The sequence below is a fragment of the Castor canadensis genome, chromosome 2, assembly GCF_047511655.1.
Source record: "Castor canadensis chromosome 2, mCasCan1.hap1v2, whole genome shotgun sequence".
In the NCBI taxonomy this organism is placed as follows: Eukaryota; Metazoa; Chordata; class Mammalia; order Rodentia; family Castoridae; genus Castor; species Castor canadensis.
In genome coordinates, this window is record NC_133387.1 from 116,578,336 (window position 1) to 116,597,965 (window position 19,630).

Here is a 19,630-nt window from a genome sequence, read left to right on the forward strand (position 1 = left end):
ATTAGGTACTGGTTATCAATGAGGAACAGTAAAAGGGACAGAGTGCAGGCTTTGAGAGTGGACCCTAAATGGTGATATGGGAATACTAGGCCCTACCCAGCTCTTCTCCTGTTCTGCCCAATGTGGCTGCTGGGAACCCTGGCAAGGGCTCTGGCTTTGCAGCTCCCACATCCCCCATGACTCTCTGTATACGCACAGTGAGAACATTTCAGGGAACACAATCTTAAAATTAATAACAACTAAATTCTATGCGGGAAAACTGAATACAAAGGAGAAGAAAAGCAAGCTTGAATACTTTTTTCTATTTTATTATGTTACATGAAAGCATTTCAAAGTACAAAAATACCAGGATTTCATTGCTACAGTTTGGCTTACAACTGCTCTTCCTCATCAATTATCTACTTCTTGACAAATAAGTGATAGCAGAATGTGAGTCATTCTGTTTCTTAGTTCTGAATATGTATCTGGCTAATAGTTTTCTGTGTATTATGAGGTGAACAGATAATGAAAGTGGTTTTCTGACAATGGCAGGAAACCTCAAGTTCTAGAAATGTTGCTCAATCTTGTCATTTTCGTGGATGACAACCCAAAATTCCCAGGAGGGAGGAAACATTTAGAGAGCATGGGGGATGATGCAAGCCTAGGTCCCAGACCTAAAGGGAAAGTTAAGATGATGGAACTCATCCTGATACCCATAGTACTAATGGTAGCTGCTCTTCTGGTCATGGGTCCCTCTGTTGGGATCACACTTTTCACTTTCCTATGGCTAAAAGGCTGGCCATTTTAGAGGCCCAATAGTAATAGCATCTCCTTGATGACCTTCCAGGTCTCCCTAAGCAGAATCCAACCATTCCTGCTCTGTGCTCTGGGTGCCTGGCTGACATTTGCTATCTGATATTTGTCATATTGTTTTATGTTTAGTATTTATGAACTTATCTCCTTTTGCTAAATTGTGAGTTTCTCAAAACCAGGGATTTCTTCCTTGATAAACTAGAAGCTGTGGATGTTGCCTAAGAGTGTTTAAACCATTGTTTACTGAAGATTGCCATTTACCAAATGGGTTGCAAGGATGAACAAATTAGAGACAAAACTGAGATTCCCAACTAGCTGGGTCCTCCAATTATAGAGAAGGGGATTATTTTACGATAAATTTTGCCCCTTAGAACATCCATAGATATTGCAAAAGTATTGTCATCAATTGCAAACTCTAATTTCATTTTTGCCACTTGAATTCCATTCATAATGTTATCTGTCTGGCATCTGGACAACAGACCTCCTGTGGGCTGCCAGTTATTGCCAAGTGGATTCAGGGCCTACAAAAGTTTTCACAAAGGACAAGGAGGGGCTTGGGGGCAGCTTACTAAGGAGGAAACACACCCTTTCAGTAAAAAACTTTAAAAGTAAAATAAAAAGATTATCTTCCATGGGTGGTCTAAATTAATTTGGGGCATAGAGGGACAAAGGCATCATTTTTGTAGTCTCATGATGTATGCCCCGAAAAGAAATGATGTATTTCATCCAAGAGGCTAGGTTCTTGTGTCAATCCTTGCATTGTCATTCTGGCTTAAAGACTATTGTTCTGAACATTAATGGATCAAATATGGCATTTCAGTTACTCTTTTCTTCTTTTGCTGGTTTTATGACATCAAGACAGAGAAAGCATATTAAGTGTCAAAACAATGGAATGGAAAATAAACAAGTAAGTCTACTACCCATAATTAGAAAATACTGGTGCTCTTGTGGAAAGTAAGTACCATGGAGAGTCATACAAAAGTAACTCTGAGGGAGAGTTCTACCTCCTATTTCTTCTTCGCCCAGAAAGGAACAAAGTGGCTTACCCTATTGTACCAGCCATGATTGAATACAGTACCAATGAGGCCTGCTTACGACATGCAGGACATTTTATATAATTGGATGTCTAACAATGGAAGAATCTTGAAGCAGAGCGCCAGTGGAATCAAGCATTGGTTGGAAGACTTGTGGCCCTTGGTCATAATTGGGCTTGGAGCAAGTGCTACAAGAAAGCTTCTTCCACCTTGGAAGAGCCCAGTAAATCAAAATTGGCAGTGACAATTAAAAATCCCAAAACCTCAAGCAGTAAATCTCCCATATATATGTATACACATATACACACACATATATATACATATATACGTATATATGGTGTTTAAAAACATATCTCACCAAAAGGTAAACTTCTGCTCATTGACAACATTCTTGCTGGATGCCTTTTTGTGGAAGCTTCACAGTTTGAAGACCAAGGAATGTACCTGTAACTTCCCAAAGTGCATCCCAGGAGGTGGCACTTCCTGGCTGAAAGAGGGGTGATCAGAGCTAACTCAGTAACACCAGCCCATGGTGTCTGAGAGTTAGCACAAGCACAGCTGTTGGGAGTAGAGTAGCTGCCAAGCATTGTCCTGGGTTGCTGAAGTCTGTATTGTTATGACTGATGCTACTACTCTCCACAGTCATGCTCCAGTAAACTCACTGCTTGGTGGTGCTACCCGTAGGTATTCTACATTTTCAGCTGTGGGACCCTTAAACATGCCATTTGGCTTGGTGTCTTTAGGAAAGAAGTCCTGCTGGTAGTCAGGGTTGTCCAGGCTAATTTGGTGATTTCCCTGCTGGGTCCAGTGGGCAGGACTGTCAAATACGCTGTCAACACAGGTAGGCTGGGTAGTGTTGAGATACTCAGGGTTGCCCACTGCTTTGCTGTGGGGATTTTGGTAGTGCGGGTCTCTGCCAGGTGCTGGATGCAGGGGCTGGTTGTGATAGACAGGGTTCTGCACCGAGCCTGCCGGTCTTCTGGGAACAGCCTGATTTATGTATTCTGAAATTGAAAAGAAAGTGGAGGTGAAGTAGTCAGCAAAGCATCATCCTGTTCTCTCTCCACTCCTTCCTTGCACTTTTCTTTCCTTCCCCCTTTCATTTTGGCGCACTGGAGAGTAAACTCACTCTACCACTTGAGCCACCCACACCAGTCCTTTTCGCTTTAGTTGTTTTTCATATAGGGTTTCATTCTTCTACCCTGGCTAGACTCAGACCATAATCCTTTTACCTCTGCCTCCTGAGTAGCTGGGATTACAGATGTGTATCACCACACCTGCTTGTTCTTTGAGATGGAGTTTCTCTAACTGTTCCTGGGATGATCCTGAAATGTAATCCTCCTATCTCTGCTTCCCATGTAGCTGTGATTATAGGCACGAACCACTACACCAGTCCAAATCATGTTATTTCTGTACTTCTTGAAGCAATGGGCACACATATCTTTCGCAAATTTAAAGGTCATGAATGTGTGTGTGTGTATTGTGTACACATACATGTACCTGAACGCAGGTTGGAAATGTCTAGAGCTAAAACCTGGATTAGGAAAATACAGGTTTCATAGCATAAGAATGGAGTCAGGAGAGAGAACACATATGTATCTCTCATATACATATAGTACACACACCATTCACACGCACACACATACATATATGGATATCCTTGCTGTTTGCTTTAAACTCCAAAAATATCTATAGATTCATTTCTAAAACAGTCCTGCAGCAGAAAACCCAGATGTAATTTCAACTCAACACAAAGGCCTTCACTGAAAATTTGCCGTAGTCTCCACCTCTGGATCAGATGGAAGGAAACAGCTGGGTAGGGGGCCAGGGGATGAGAACTGGAGGCTGCTATTGGGCCAGGCAGGCTGAGGGCTGTGACTATTTCCTGAGCAAGTACTCACCAGGCACAGGGAGGAACATGTCATCCATGTTGTCCTCAGTCAAGGCACCTGTTGGGTCTGAGCTGTACCGCTGCAGGAAGCTGTCTTCCTTGATGGGACAGCTCTGCTGGAGAGGAAATTAGGCAACATTACTCTAGTCAATGTCATTTAGACTTCACTCTAGATAAACACCACTTGCAGTCTCATTAAAATTCAGATTCTAGATGGGTGTGATGGTACTCTCCTGTGATCCCAGTACTTGGGAGACTAAGATTCTATCTCCTCTTCCCTGCCTCCCAAAAAATGATCAGATTTAATGGGTCTGGGCCCAAGACTGTGGATTTCTGATAAGCCTCCATGCCATTGGGCTACAGATGGCAGAGCAAGTAGCAGTGTCTGGTCAGCAGTTCTGTGCAACGGAACTTCCTGCAGGAATGGAATGCTCTGTAACCCGCATTCTTCAGTATGGTTAACCACATGCCACTGTGGCTCCCAAACATTAATGAACTGAATTTTATATTTTATTTCATCTAATTGGTTAAAATGTGTCATGACTTCTGTGCTGCCTGGTGCAGGTCTATGCCAAGGTTTCTCCCTTAACCATGTACCATTATCACCTGGAAGGCTGGTTTCAGCACAGGTTTCTGGACTCCACCCCCAGAGATCCTCATTCAGTGGTTGGGGTGGTGGCCTTAGGCATGACTCTGATGTTACTTCTCTATGGACCACACTTTGAGTGACACTGTGATATGTGATAACCAATTTCTAGCCTTAGGGTACAGGTCAAGGAAATCATGCTGGGGAAGAACTGCAGGAAAAAAATAAAACTTCTTTGGTTTCTGTTTGGCATTTCCCATGTATAATTAAGTTGTGATACAGAACTATTACTTAATCTTGATTTATAAAGCATTCATATACATACCCCATTTCTGTTAATGCAAGCTACAGTGGAATTGTTGCTGGTTGCACTCTGAAAAATAAACAGACAAGGTGCTCACGTACACTTGTAGATTCTCACCCGTCTCCACTGAATGCAGGAGATGGGTCTCACAGAGTGAAAATATTTCAAGGTGCTTAAATTTTTCTTGAATCATTTGCTTTTGAAAACTATACTTGGTTAGACGACAAAAGGATTACAACCATGTCATTGCAATGCAATAAAAAATTAGAACACTTACTTAGTTGACTGAGTCTGATCTGGGTTTCACCGTTTGGTTAAAATTTAATTCCCTGTCTCTATGAGATCCACTAGATGAGATTTTCTCTAAAACTCCATGTGTTCAAATTAGTAGACCCAGCTTGAGAGAGAGAGAGAGAGAGAGAGAGAGAGAGAGAGAGAGAGAGAGGGAAAAGCTTTGTACCAGAGAACTTAAGAGGGGAGTCCGAGACGTGGAAGGGCTGTTGAAGAAGCCCTGCTGTGGGATGAGGTATTCGTCAGCATCTACGACATCTTCCATATCTTCTTCATCCATCAGGGCACGATAAAAGTTAGAGTCTGTAGGGCTTGGCAAATGCATTCTTTCATCCCCCTAGTGCAGAGATGTTGAGACCATTAGAAAGAATCATGGAGATACTATTCCACTTCCTAACTGTAGATAGAAGTCAGGGTCTATTGTCAGGCACTTGCATGTTTGCCAACTTGGTTTTAATACAATCCCTGAGGTTCTCTGAAGTATGGATGACCCCCAACTACTGATAGGTACCATGGAATGAAACACTAAAAATTCTCCCATGTCTGAAAGCCTCCATAGAAAATGCAAACAGCTGGGGAAGGATGGACGACAGGGAAGTGACTGCAGCATTTACTGAAGGTATACACTACTGTTAAGGTCTATGTGATACATTTTGCATTTATAGTTTTACTGAATTTTTAAAACAGCTCTGTTTGCTTGCTTTCGCTATTCCCAAGTTAGGTAAGGACAGAGATGATCAGCTGCATAAAGTTTCATGGGGCAGATGGTTCAGAGTCAGGAATTTGAAGCCAGGTTTCCTGACACCAAACTCCTGCTTCTCTATTGTATCAAGCCCTGGTGATGACACATGAGCCTGAGGGGGGGTATGTATGGGTGGATAGGAGAGTTCAGATGGAATGAGAGTACAGGATTGGGTAGGACCCACCACTGGACCTCACTTAGTTCATAAGTTGGTTTGCGTCTTTGCTGAGGATGCCCTAGTGCATAGAGAATTTCGTAACATACTGAAACAGAAGCCATGTTGCCACATGACAGAGCACAGTGACATTTGGTGCTCATGAAGGGACTCTGTCAATGAGTACAGACTGGGTCTAGTACCTGAATGACAAGGTAGCGCTGGGGGTCTCGGGCCATTTTGGAGAATTCAACGATCAACTCACGGAACTTGGGGCGACTATCTGCATCTATCATCCAGCCTGAGAAAGGAATGAGGAAAAACAGAGCAATTTGAACCATGAGAGAAATGCTAAAGATAGCATTGCTCAAAGAAAGAATTTATGACGCAATCCTACTAGACAAATAATAAAATGACGAAGAAACCTAATTTTTGTGATAGGCTTTTCAGTCTTGGCACACTGGCACTGATTACTGTTTAAGGATCTTAACACAGTATTTTTTTAAACAAAGTAACAACAATATCCTTTACTTTTTCTACGTCTGCATTGGGTTAGCATTCTTGCGTATCACCTTCCATGATGGAGCAGCGGTGTGGTGTACAGTTGCTCCTTGCGGACTACTCTGACCACAGGGTGCTTTTGTGTCCAGCTTCTCAAAGTCCCCGCCCTTGGCACTCTTTCAAGTTTGAAATGTGATTTGATTTAGAGAAATATCAAGGTTTTAAACAACTTGAAGTTGGAGCCTCCCCACCCTGGTGCCTTTATTGTAGTCCACACTCAGTCATCAATCATGCAAGTAGCAGGGCTGTCTGCCTCTGTCTTCCTATTTATTTATTTACTTATCTCCCAGTGCTAGGCATGGAACCCAGGGCCTTGCAATGCTAGTGTCTTCCTTAGGAGGATACTTTTGTCAACCATGCTGATGCTTTTGATTACACCATGATCTAAATCTAGATTCAGCAAACTAGAGGAAAACTGTCAACTGGAAACCCTTGGGTCTCTTGAGGGTTCACATTTATTTTCCATCAGCAGGATGTCAAGCTATTTTAGGCCAGACTGCTATGTGACCTTTGACAAATCATGTGACCTCTCTGGGCCCTAGCTTCCTCAGTCTAAACCAAGGCAGTGAAAATAAATTAACTCTGTGGTCTGAAGTTCAGAAAGGCATTAATATTTACATCAACTTGGCTCTGTCACAGTCTCTGTGCTGTCTTCTTATGCAAATGCTTATCACACATGTAATGTTACCTTCAGAGCCCAGTGCACTTATGATTCTGGTAGAATAACAGCACCAGCCAAATTACTCAAATGCTATAGTACAGAAGACTTCACGTGAATCTGCTGTTTGAAAGGTTTAATCCAAAGCAGAAATGTTGATTCTATCAGCCTCATGTGGTTACTCATTGTTAGGCATTTCAAAACATTCAGTCTTTCTGGTAACAGGCTTCAAAATGCAGGGCAGCTCTGTATTTCATTGAGCAACTCAGAGTATAGAATATTTTGAGGTAATGGCTTACAGAAGACTTCAATTTTATTTATTTGCTTGTAAACATGGGCAAATGTCAGGTCACACTGCTCAATGAGTCAAGCAAGTGCTTTGTAAAGAATGCTTGCAAGGGGTATTTATGGATGTGATGACATTTCTTCAGGGAACAGAAGGCCTCTGCTGTTTGGCTAAGAACAGCAATGCCCTCTAGGCACAGTAAAGCATTCTGAGTACTCAGGACCAACTAGCTACACAAGTGTGGATGGCCCCCCAGGCACTCACACTTGACCATGATCATGTAGACATCGATGGTGCAGATGGGTGGCTGTGGGAGGCGCTCTCCTTTCTCCAGGATTGATGATATCTCACTTGCAGGGATTCCATCATAAGGCTTGGACCCAAAGGTCATCAGCTCCCAAACAGTGACTCCTGAGCAGATGAAGCAAGCAAAGAAAACAGTTGCTTCTTGAGTTTATGATAACCACAACACCTGGTCTTCAGCCATCATTGTTTCTTATTGTTGCTCAGTATTTAAAATCCTGTTTCTACAGCTTTGCTTGACTGTGAGACACCTCAGTTTACCTGTCTATCCAGTGGGGTAATGGCATCTGTCTCACAGGATGACTATGAGGATTGAATAAGATAAAACAATCAAAATATTTAGCATAATGCTTGGAAAATAGCACCTGGCCAATAAATGGTAAACTTCAGTAATAACCGTAAAGATAGCAACAATAATTCTAGTAGCAAAAGAACTGAACACTCACACATCTGCCCTAAGTGTCTTGTGTCTACAGCAGTGGAAGGATGTAGATTTTGAACAAAGTTATAAGCTGCATATTCTTAAGTGCTAAAATAGGAATTAAAAAGTCTCTGTACCTTTTGACAAGCAGAAAAAAACTTGTATATTTTTGTTTCAAAGTCAATCAAATATTATGATTAAAAACAAATGGAAGTGGTGGTAATTTTGGAATCGGTGTTTTTTTTCAAAGAAGCTGTGAGTCTGATGGCCCTCTGATGAGGTTCTCTGCTCTAGAAACGCACAAATGTTTCGGGGACCTTGTGCCTTTCGTGGACCCTGCTGTCCCCAAGTTTTAGAGTTTGGAGTATCTCAGATTTTGGAGTTTTGGGGTAAGAAATGTTTAACTGATAAAGTCTTATGTAAATATTCCAATATTTGAAAAACTCCAAAATCTGGAATGCTTTTGGCTCTAAGCATTTTGGATAAAGGATACTCAAGCTGTACCACAGACCTGTTTGGATTTTCCAGAGGCCATTTTAACACTGAATTACCTGAATTAATACATATAATGTAAGACTGAAAAATGAAAGAAAGCAATGGTTCAAGGACAAGGAAACACATCCACTTCTCTACCCCCCACATAGTCAACACAGACACAGTTAAAGGATGTCTCATCCAGATGGATAAATCAACTCCTACTTAGTTAGGTTTTTTAACATGCACAATGGGTTCTTGTAGGGAGGCAGAAGTTTAGATTTTGGAACAAATGGTGAGAAAGAGGAGTAAGTGTAATGGGTGGTAGATTATAGAGGTACTAGAGGTGGAAAGAATTTCCACTAGAGGTGGAATTCTCTCTTCAAATCCTTAGTGAAACACATTATGTCCAAAATTTTTTAAATGAATTATTTTGCCCTGAATAGAAGCTAAAGAACAGAATAACAGGATGTGACTTTAGAGGTGGACTAGTCAGAGCCTGGAGGATGAGGACTGGGGTCATGTGGTATTGGAAAGGTGGAGGGCCAGTTGGTTCATTATCTTGTTGGCCATGGTTAGGAGATCACATATTATTTGGAACATATTAAAAAGCAAAGAAGGATGGTAATCAGAGATGAGAAAGTCTGGTATAGTTTAAGAGAATATAAAAGAGATGCAGAATGGAGCTACTATCATTTTATCCACAAGGAAAGCAGTGGCCAGGCTTGCATGGGAATAATGGAAATGAATTGTGACAGGAGGCAGGGGTCCTTTCTTGGAGATCAGAAGCATTTTAAAAATGACTGGAAGGAAGAAGGCATCAGCATATCTTTATTTGCTTTCTATACCATTAATGGAGGAATATCAGTTTACAGGCACACATCACAATTTACTTATTCATTTGCAGACAATGATCTCTGCCTTTATAAAGCTATATTCTAACAGAGAAGATAGATGCATGAAATTAACACACTTATGCAATCCATGTGCATATATATATACAAGAATATATATATATATTCTTGGATTATTAGAAAGTTAACACTCTAGGGAAAAGAAAAATACTAAGTGGACTATCTGAATAATTTTGCTTTTGTGATAACGAATAAATTCCTTTTGGAAATTAGTTTCAATATTGCTATACTCAAATTCATACTTCTGTGCAGGAGGTGGGCTAACTACTCCTCTTATGCTTGTTGCTGGAAATGGCTGAGGATAACTGAAAATTTACAAACAAAGGTGGAAGGTAAGGTCCACCCTTTCTGTGGGCTGCTAGGTAAAACTTGAGGACTTAACGTGGTAACACAGGTTACTATGCTTGGCACAGCAGTCAGTGACAGTTTCTTCAGATATGAAGCCCTGGTAGGATCAGAGCAAGGAAAGAATGATGAAAGGCAAGTTTGGGAGGAGGGAGAGCCTCATGGGGATGGAGCATGGGTCTGTGCATGGTTACACTAGAATTTAGGGGGAAAAAAGAGTCAGGTCCTGACACGGTGGTCCTTTTTAGAGCAAGAAGCAATAATTATTTCCCTTTTCTTATTTTTTTCCCTGCAGCCATCCTCACAGTGGATCCTTGGAAAGCCATACTCTCTGACATGCAGAGACCATCATGCACCACATGAAAAAGCAACCATGGAGTCAGTTCATCAGAAAACATGGTTTATGGGGAAATGGTTCCCAATGCAATCTGCTTTGTTGTCTCCTTTTGGTTCACTTTCACAGTAAGAGTTCACAGGCAGAGACATGTCTGAAGTTCCAGTCCTCTCTCCCTCCCATGACCTTCTCTCTCTATCACACCAAGTTCATGGATGTCTCTAGTGGCATTTATTATGGTAGTTAGGCTCAATTTTCTTTTTTTGACTTTTCTCAGTATAACAGATAGATGGCAGCTATTACCTTTTTGTCATTGTCTTGCAAGAAAATCCTTGGAACAGCAGAGCATGTAATGTAAATTAACAGATTAAATAAACGCCAGATTAGCTTCAGTACAAATTCATTAGCATCAAGATTTTGACTCACCATAGCTCCAGACATCACTTTGGTGGGTATAAATTCGGTGTAAAATTGACTCCAAAGCCATCCACTTGATAGGCACCTTGGGATCATTAGAGATAAAGCAAAAAGACAACTATTAACTTCCCTCTGTTGAAAAAAGTTAAATCCCTCTTAGGAGTAATTTCAAGTGACTACAAGTGGGGAGCATGAGACTCTTCCTGCCCTGGCTTCAGGCCTACAGCTCCCTTCCACCAGAGGACAGACTTGTGCTGGGAGTCCTCAGAGTCAGCTTCATGAATGCCTCAGCTGAGGCTTTTGGGTCATGGACTGTTCTGGTGAGCTGGGGGCCTTGGTCCTTCTCAGTGGTCCCAGCTTCCCAGTATTTAGGTGTGTTTTCAGAGGTCAAAATCATGGGGTTGACAGTTGTTTGGAACCATGTAGGCCAGTGTGAAACTTAACAGGGGTGCATCTGAGGCAGCTGAGCAGAGCCATTGGAGGCCTGATGAGGCCATGTGCCCCTCACTGCTCTGAGAGTGCCCCAAAGAAAGTCCAAGCCAGACAGAGAGAAGGCCCCATACTGCCAGTCCCAGACAGGAGTCACAGAGACTAATGGGAGCTACCAGATCAACATGCAGAGCTTTTGGTATATCTGAGCAGTGTGTCACCAGATTAGCTGTGATATTTCCAAGCTATTCTTTTGAAGGGTGCTTAAGTCCTAAGGGGGAGGTTGAGATCTAGCCTTTGTTAAAGACCACCTGGAGATAGAATTGACTCTCTTTGGCCTCTGAATGTCTCTTTATCTTTACTCCCTTCTCCCAGCAAATCCCATTCTCAAAGCAGAAGACGATCCTGGCTAGATCCAGGTGGCAGTAGGAGCTGCTACGACCTCATCCTGAATGTTTGGCAAATGCCCTCTTCATTAGTTAGAAAATATACCCAACAGGTAGGGAGCCCGGTCTCTGCTCCCTGATCTATGAGTCAGTTCCTTACTTTGCCTCCTTCTGCATGATATTCCTTCTCTTCGGCACCTAGCAGTTTGGCCAGCCCAAAATCTGTGATCTTGACATGCTGTGGTGTCTTCACCAAGACGTTCCTGGCTGCCAGGTCACGGTGTACCAAGCGCCGGTCTTCCAGGTAATTCATACCCTGAAATACAAAGGGCTCTGAAGTGAGGGAGAGAATGGCTCAGGAGACTCCCAGTGTCGTGAGATGGTGCTTACATACTTGAGTTTAATATCAAATCCATACAAGAAACTCAACATGAGTTTCTCAATGCCAGGGACCATGCTGAGTTCATCTTTGTACTTCACTTGATGGACACAATAACTTGCAGCTGGTAAATGTTAATAATGATCTACTGAATGGAAAAAGCAAGAAAAGGGAGCTGGTTGCATCTAGATACTCACTGTGCAAGTAGAAGAGGTCAGTGATAGATGTCATGCAGAGACTTGGGTTTGACACTTGTTCTGGAACTTACCACCCATGCCACCTGCCAGGCTGTAACTCCCCTGTAGTTTATTTTTACAGCAAGGAGGAGAATGCCAACCTCATCAGGCTGTGGCATGGCAGTGTTTCTTGATGGACTTAAGCCATGCTCTCATGCTTTCCTTTACTACCTATGAAGAACATTTTGCCCAGTTTTACTTTCCAGTGTTTGTTATTTTTTAGTTGAAATCACCTGCATATTGAACATGGTTTTGCAAGATGCCTTCTCCTCCACCTCCCTTGCTGCCTGTACCATCTATGGCAATCAGAATCACTGGTGTAACAATAAGGGAGAAGGGATAGTTACAGCTAGCATAGTGTCCAAACCACAGTGAATTCCTAAAAGATATTTACTCCTGAATTGCTATCCTTGCCTACAGCCTTCTGTTGTCCTTGTCACAGGCACCTTGGTTCCTGCTGGCCAACAGCGGTCACTTCTGACCTCTATTTCTTATTGCTTTATGCCTGCACAGCTGAGCCAAGTTCCCTTGGGCCTTACCCAGCTGCAGTTTGGCAGCCCCACCTTCTCCGTGCTGGGCAAGGCTGGCAAAGGCAGTAGTGAAGGGGTCACGTCCTCAGTCTTGTGTTGTTTGTTCCACATTCTCTCCAGCTTATTCAGAAATACACCTCTCCTCTTTAGGCAGGTGAGCAGGCCATATTTCTAATTTCCTTTCAGGCTGACACTCACAACCTCCCCAGCATAGAGATGGCCCCACAGAAGAACCTGCTAAAGTATACCAAGTGGAAATGAAGGGTCTAACCAACTCTGTTTTGCTCTGGTGTTTTTTGTACTTATAGAGGCATCTCCACTTTAAGGAACCTGCAGGGAATATCTATGAATACCTACCTGTAAAGGATGATTTTCCAAATGTTCTGACAAATTCTTTTCTTCTTTTTTGCATACAAAGTAAGTGAAAATTATTTGTGGCTTGCCATAGTAGAGTGAAATTTTTAAAAAGTTTTCTTTCCTAAGGCAAAACCAGGCATCCTATGAAAACAGAATCTCACAAGGATGCTATCAGAAAATTAGTCTATGTCATTTTTAAGACCTTTAATGCTTTCTTCTTCTTGGACAAAAAGTAAGTTGCTTGCCATGTCTCAAGTAAACAAGGACTATGCTTCTCTCCTTATTACCTAGGAAGGTCCTAAATGTTGAGATGAGCTGCTCAATTTAAATGTTTCTCTTCCTAAGGTTTTCCTATGTGCCAGGAAATAAAGACTAATAAGACTCATGTCTACTCAGGAGGAAATTAGCAGGTTCTTTGGAAATGTCTTTCAAGTTAAGAATTATTTTTTAGGGACGTGTGTGTGTAATAACAGGAAGGAGCATTGTTGAGAAAATGCTTCTGAACATGGGACTCATTTTTTTCCTCCCAATCTCTCTTGTTATGATTTCTCTTCAAAAGGCTGGCTCCTTCCTCAGCTTCAGTCTCCCCTTTGATTTAAGAGATGGTGAATGTGTTCTGTGATTTGGTGCCCCTGTCTCTTATAAAAGAGTACAGCCTCTATTCATTAAATGTGATGAACTCCTCCTCGATTGAAAAGGTTGATTATGCTTGGCCTTTTGCCTGGGTAGACCTAACCTCTGCATTCCAGGGTGTATTAGCTCACTGGTTCTCTCTCCCACTTCTCTCTTCATCTGTTTCCTTCTCTCTCTTGCCCTTCCTGTCTCCTTTTCTTCTCCCCTGAATTTCTTTCATTCATTCTTCTCTGCAAGAGCTATTGTGTAGGTGTTGCATGGACAAGTCACACATCAGTCCTTTAATAGAGGACCAGTCATCACTCACTTTCTTTAAAATTTCTGGGTTTTGTCCATTCAATAAACCCATAAGAAGACTTTCAGTCTCATTTAGTCACCTGTACCAACTTTCATTCGGCCTCTATAAATGATTAACAGGGGATTCTGCACTTAGGACACATTTTAACCATTTGTTGACTAATGATTGATTGATTGAATAATAGCAGTTAACAGTTTCAATCACTGATGATGTGCCAGCCATCTCAATACATCCATGCAGAAGTCTTTCTCCTTCAGTCCAGGTACCCACATGAACTCCTTGATAGAGACCCAGTGGTCAAGAGGTAGAGTGTGGTTATTTTTTCATTCAAGCCCTCAGACCCCAGACCACCAAGGTGACAACAGCCTTACATCCCCAGCTTGGCCTCTGAGTGAAACTTGCCTGCAGGGCCAAGGCTGCTAAAAAAACAAAACAAAACAAAAAACACTCTAGCACCTTGGCTCTGTGCCTGCTGAGGGAGCCTTGTCTTTGTATAAATCTAGTAAATCCAAGGGAGCTCTGCCCACCCTCCCCCTCCTTAGGCTGAGGGATTTAAAGGAGCAGCAACTTCATCACAGGGGAAGGTGTCTTAGAAGAGTGATCTTTAGAGAAGGCTTGGGAAAGACAGGGAAGAGCTGCCCACATATTCTGGAGTACACAGCTTACCAGCCAGAGGGTCTTAGGTAAGAAGTAATTTGGGACAAAGAGATTAGACACATTTGAACTCAGATAAACCTCCATTCACTTGTCTCTGTTCCACACTCGCAAGGCAGTTTGAAAGGCCATCTCAGTGCCCCACGGAGTTATATTTTAACTAGTCACCAAAGATAAGAGTTGTGAGATTACTTATTGGACTCTCAGAATCTAAACAGAGAGGCACAGGAAGTAGTATTAGCGTTCACCCAGTGGGGTCTCTTGGGAAGTTCATTTCCTGATTCTTCTCACTTTATTTTAATTTAATGTATTTATTTTTTAAATTACTACATGACAGCTAGAATGAACTTTGAAATACTGAGATTAAAGGGAAATTTGAAGCCACACTAGAACTTTAACTTACAAAAGATGGGCCTAGGTTTGTGCTTCACACGGCTATCAAAGATTTTTCTGGCACAATACGTCATGGAACAAGAAAGGTCTAGGGGTGGGGAGGACGTGACCTTTAAAGACTCTGCTTTCCCAAGGGCTGTAGCATCCTACAAGTCTTGGGTGGAGTTCAGAGACAGAGGCTGGGACAGGATCCATTTCTGTTCTGTTTTATAAACCACCATGTGGAAAATCCCGGGTAAGCATGGACTTAGGGAACCTGGAAATGGCAGGAAGTAGGATGTGGGGAGCTGGCAGAAGTTCTGGTGGAGTAAAGTCAACAGCATGCTGACCACTGAGTCCTTGCCCTCTGAAGAGGTAGGGAAGTGTCAGAATTTCTTATTCACAGAGATGGGATGGCCTGGCATAGACTACGTGAGATGGGAGGAGAGCTGGCCACAAACTGTCCCCTGAGTGGTGGCATCAAACACAGGCTAAGAATGTGGACTTGTGAGCAAGGTTCCTGGTATCAAATCCTGAATCTGCTGGTTTGAGACCCTGGCATGTTTACTTAAAGGCCTCATGCTGGTAACCCCATCTACAGAATGGGCTAATAAGCTCATCCCCGCAGGCCACCAGCAGAGTCCTCCCCAGGTGCTAGTGATTACCACCATTCCCTTCAATGCTAAATCCACCTTTTCTCCTCGATCCCTTGTACTATGACTTTGAAGAAGGCTACCAACTCATTTCACCTACTCTTGTTATACTTCCTTAAAAAGTCTGATGATGAATAAATTCTTGTGTGTGTCTGCATTTGTGATGACCTCCATCTTCTTTGTCCTATAAGGTCTTACCACCTCTACCCCAATCTCTCTCACAGCTGTCCATCACTCTCAGTAGCACCCCTCAGTTACCGAGGCTGGCTCTTTTTCTGCTCCCCTAACACCCTCACCCTCACTTGCTGTACTGGCCAACTCTCTGTCCTCACACTTGACTGACTCACCAGGATATGGTAAAGATCTCTCACTCACATCACAGTGCTATTTGGTTTGCAGGGTCCCGAACTTTTGAGGGGAGGGGACAGTCTGGCTTCTTCACCACTCTTTCCAAGGCCTAACCCAGCTCCTGACACTTGGCTAACAGGTGGAGTCCATTTGGTCACTAAGCTAGTCCTTACTTCTACTTGCACAGGGACCTTCAAGATGCTAGTTCTCCTTGCCCTCAATGCTCTTGATCTGATCTGCTTTACTCCCTGCTGTACCCTTGGCTCTGTAAGGATCTATTTCCCTCACTCCTTTCAAATTTGGATAGATAAGAAATTCTGTCTTACTTTTGTATATGTCATATGATGCTTAACACTGGAAGATAATTGCCCAAAAAATAACTCGGTAAAATATCAAAAGTCAATGAATATGTTAAGTTGTTTTATTCAACTTTTGTCTTTTTTAGTGATAAACTATAGAGTAATTTTTAGATTGACTATTTAAGTTTGGCTGTAATACTTTATGGAATAATGCAAGAATAAACTTAAAGAATAATTAAACTAACAAATGTCTGGCCTTTGGATCAACAGTCTTCCTATTTAGCCTGCATACTGTCAAGACCAGAGCCTAACTGAGACCTAAATACCAACGTGTGTATTTAATGGTAAGTAGAACAAATTAGGGTCTTTTCTTCACTATACCTATCTAAACATATGGTTGCTCCTTTTAAATTCTTCTTGCAGCATTTTCATTCTCTTATACCCCTGCTCCTCTATTGTGGAGAGTGGATTATGAGAAGCCTCTGAGAACTTGACATAAGCACAGTTGTGCTCAATGATCTACAGGCTGAGTTTGGCACGGCTCCAGCCACAGAAGAGATCAAGAAGGCAAAATGCAGCACAGCTGCTTTTTCTTAAGCTGTTTATATTCAGAGAAAGAAGTAGGAATGCAGGTTTCTCTTGTTACAATGTCACACCCCTCCCTAGAACTGTTGCTCCACCTCCTTGTTTACCACTGGATATAAAAGACTCACTGAAGGAGGACTGGGGGTTTTTTGATGGAAGGTTTTTTGATGGGGAGTTTTGATTGGCTGCCACTGCTGCTGACATTGTGGGCTGTTGTGTGTCTCCATCAGAGCAGCTTTCTGCACTGAGAAATTTATACACAGGCTTTAGAAAAACTATGCTAAAGAAAAGCTAAAGAGAACATGGGACAGTCCAAGTCTAAGGACCGAGATTTTTAAGAGTTACGCTAATGCAGTTTTTAGATGTGTTTTTTTGCAAGTTGTTTGTTTGTCTGCAAGTCTGAGCACCGAGGCTTTAAAAAAGCTAAAGAGAGAACATGGGACAGTGCAAGTCTGAGGGCCAAGACTTCAAGAGCGATTAAAGAAAACTTGGGACAGTGCAAGTTTAAGGAAAGAGACTTTAAAGAACAGAAAAGAAGTCTTTAGAAGTAAGGTTTTAAAGATAGAGAAAAGAAGCAGAGTAAAGAGAAGAGAAGTAAAAAAGCAATGAGGCTGTTGTGTGTCTCCATCCAAGTACCTAACACACCTGACCCCAACTTTCTGCATGTCTGTCTTCTATCGTTTGTCCTTTCTCCATCTCCAGTAGCCCCCAGTTAGGTCAGTAGAACAGGAGCATGAGAAAGCTCTCTACACTCTGTTATGATATGGACACATTATAGTAGCTCTATTTTTCCACAGTTTCACTTCCCATGAATTTAGTTATCCACAGTCAACTGCAGTCCAAAAATACTAATTGAAGTTCTAGAAATAAACAATTCAGAAGTTTTAAACTGTGGAGATCTGAAACTACAGAAAGCAAACTTTCATATAACAGGAGAATATATTTTGAAAGAAAGAGAACATATTCATATAACTTATAGTATATTGTTATAATTGTTGTTTTATTAATAGCTATTGTTATTAATCTCTTACTGTGCCTAATTTATAAGTTAAACTTTATCATAGGTTTGTATGTATAAGAAAAAATACATATAGGGTTTGGCATTATCTGTGGTTTCAGGCATCCTCGGGGGGGTCTTTGAATGCATCACCACAGATAAAGGAGCACTACCATGTACGTTTCCTAAAAGTAAACACAAGTAGTCTGGAATGTTCTGCCTACATTGGAGGGCAATCATCTTCCTTCTACTTGTCTGGACCTGGTAACCCAGGACTGATTTAGCTCATCCTCATGTTTTCCTCTTATCAACTCACCTGCACTGATACTTCTAATCAAAGTGTGATCAATGAAAACACATGGGAACTTTTTCAAATGAACTTGGACCATGTATTTGAAAGATGGATCCTTTGAATTGAATATTAAAATTTTATACTGTTAAAATTTATCTCATAGATTGAGCTAAGTACAGTTCGGTGCTTATATAGTTGTGGTCAGACATTGACCCCCATAAATCAGTCTTTCTGGAGCTGCTACTTCCACCAGCTGTCTCTCATGCTTCATTAGGGCCTGGTTTTAGGATCTGACTTGGTTATCATTTGCTGTACTGTAGAGTCAACAGTGTTTGTCTGCAAACTCAGTTCTATGAGATCTTAATCTGGGTCACAAGAAAAGCTCTGTTGTCCCAAAAGTTTAGGAAAATAGTTTTCAATCTAAGCCACTTTATTTATTGTAGGGCTTTGCAATATACACACTGTAAGGCTTAGGGGCAGTACATACAACAGCAGTGTGTACCAAGCTGAATGGATGATATTTCATGACCTTCTTTTGCCAAGGATGCATTCTGGGGTTTACTAGCTATCTTATGCAACTAGACAGAGTAGATGCATTTTCTTAAGCAACTCCCTCCCTCCCAGTGAGTTAAAGCTGCCTGTGAGTTCAGGAGCTTGGGAGACTCACTCCTGATTGATTGATAAGCAGGTGATTTTTCCACCAACTCCTGAGGCTGACTTTTTATGTGGAGAACAGAATCCACTTTTACCACATATGAAAAGAGGGTGTGACTCTCTGTGGTCTACCAATTCCATCCTGGCTTCTTTCCTGTTGTTGTTTTTCTTCTTTTGATATAACTTTTAAAAAAAAGATCTTCCTAGAAGTTTAGTCAGGTCAATGAACTTGCAAAACCAGTGGCCAGCTCTCTCTCCCCCCCTCCATCTAGAAAACTTTCCAAGCCTTTGTGAATCAACACAGGACATTTAAAAGTCAATAAAATTGACTCTTCGAAAATGCCAGGAGTTGTTTCTGGTCAGCCACTAAGTGTTTCTTGATAGTTTCATTTCAAACTCGTAAAAGAAAATTGTTTAATACTTAGATAAATTGTCACTAACCCAAGGGCAAATTTCTCTCTTTATAATTTGGGAAATAATTATTTTCCTTTCCTTTCAGGGACAGATACTCCATCATCTGGCCATCACTCGCCTATGGCAGGCGAGTCGTAGAGGCTAACTGTTCTCATACTAACCACCCAGAACGACAAGCGGCAGAATACCACTCCACAACCCAAGAGACCAGGTGCAAGAAAATACAATTTGTGGTACAAGTTGCCCAGCTTACCCTGACTCATGGATGCCAGAAACATGGTCTGAATTTATGATCCACTGAAATGGTAAGCCAATTTTGTAATAGGCAAAACCTATCTGACTGTCTGCCCTTCAAGGCAAAAAGATAACATCAACATTTCAAATGTGATTGAGGACATTTCTCCATCACATGAAGGGTTTTCTTTAAGTGCTATTGATAGAACCTAGGGCCTTGGACATGTTAGGTGAGTGCTCTACCACTGAGCTATACCCGCAGCCCAAAGAAGAGTCACTTTTATGGAGTTTGGAATTTGCCAGACAATTAAAGAAGAGATGCTAATTCTCTGGGCACCCTCTGATAAAGTGGGCATCAGGAATCATGCAGAAC

At 41.8% G+C, this 19,630-nt stretch overlaps 1 protein-coding gene across 6 annotated transcripts in view; it reads right to left on the reverse strand.

Moving 5' to 3' along the window:
• Nucleotides 1-292: 292 nt before the first annotated feature.
• Nucleotides 293-19,630, reverse strand: part of Egfr (epidermal growth factor receptor) — a 176,721-nt gene continuing 157,383 nt past the window's right edge. For 4 of the 6 annotated variants that reach the window (XM_074065527.1, XM_074065529.1, XM_020175294.2 and 1 more), the window contains 8 exons: nt 11,483-11,638; nt 10,517-10,592; nt 7,564-7,710; nt 5,998-6,095; nt 5,068-5,235; nt 4,629-4,676; nt 3,728-3,833; nt 293-2,830 (listed from right to left, as the gene is read on the reverse strand). In XM_074065527.1, coding sequence (XP_073921628.1) covers nt 2,469-2,830; nt 3,728-3,833; nt 4,629-4,676; nt 5,068-5,235; nt 5,998-6,095; nt 7,564-7,710; nt 10,517-10,592; nt 11,483-11,638 — 1,161 coding nt within the window. In that variant the 3' untranslated portion in view covers nt 293-2,468. The remainder of the gene's footprint in view (nt 2,831-3,727; nt 3,834-4,628; nt 4,677-5,067; nt 5,236-5,997; nt 6,096-7,563; nt 7,711-10,516; nt 10,593-11,482; nt 11,639-19,630) is intronic. The other 2 variants (XM_074065528.1, XM_020175295.2) reach the window with 1 other exon arrangement.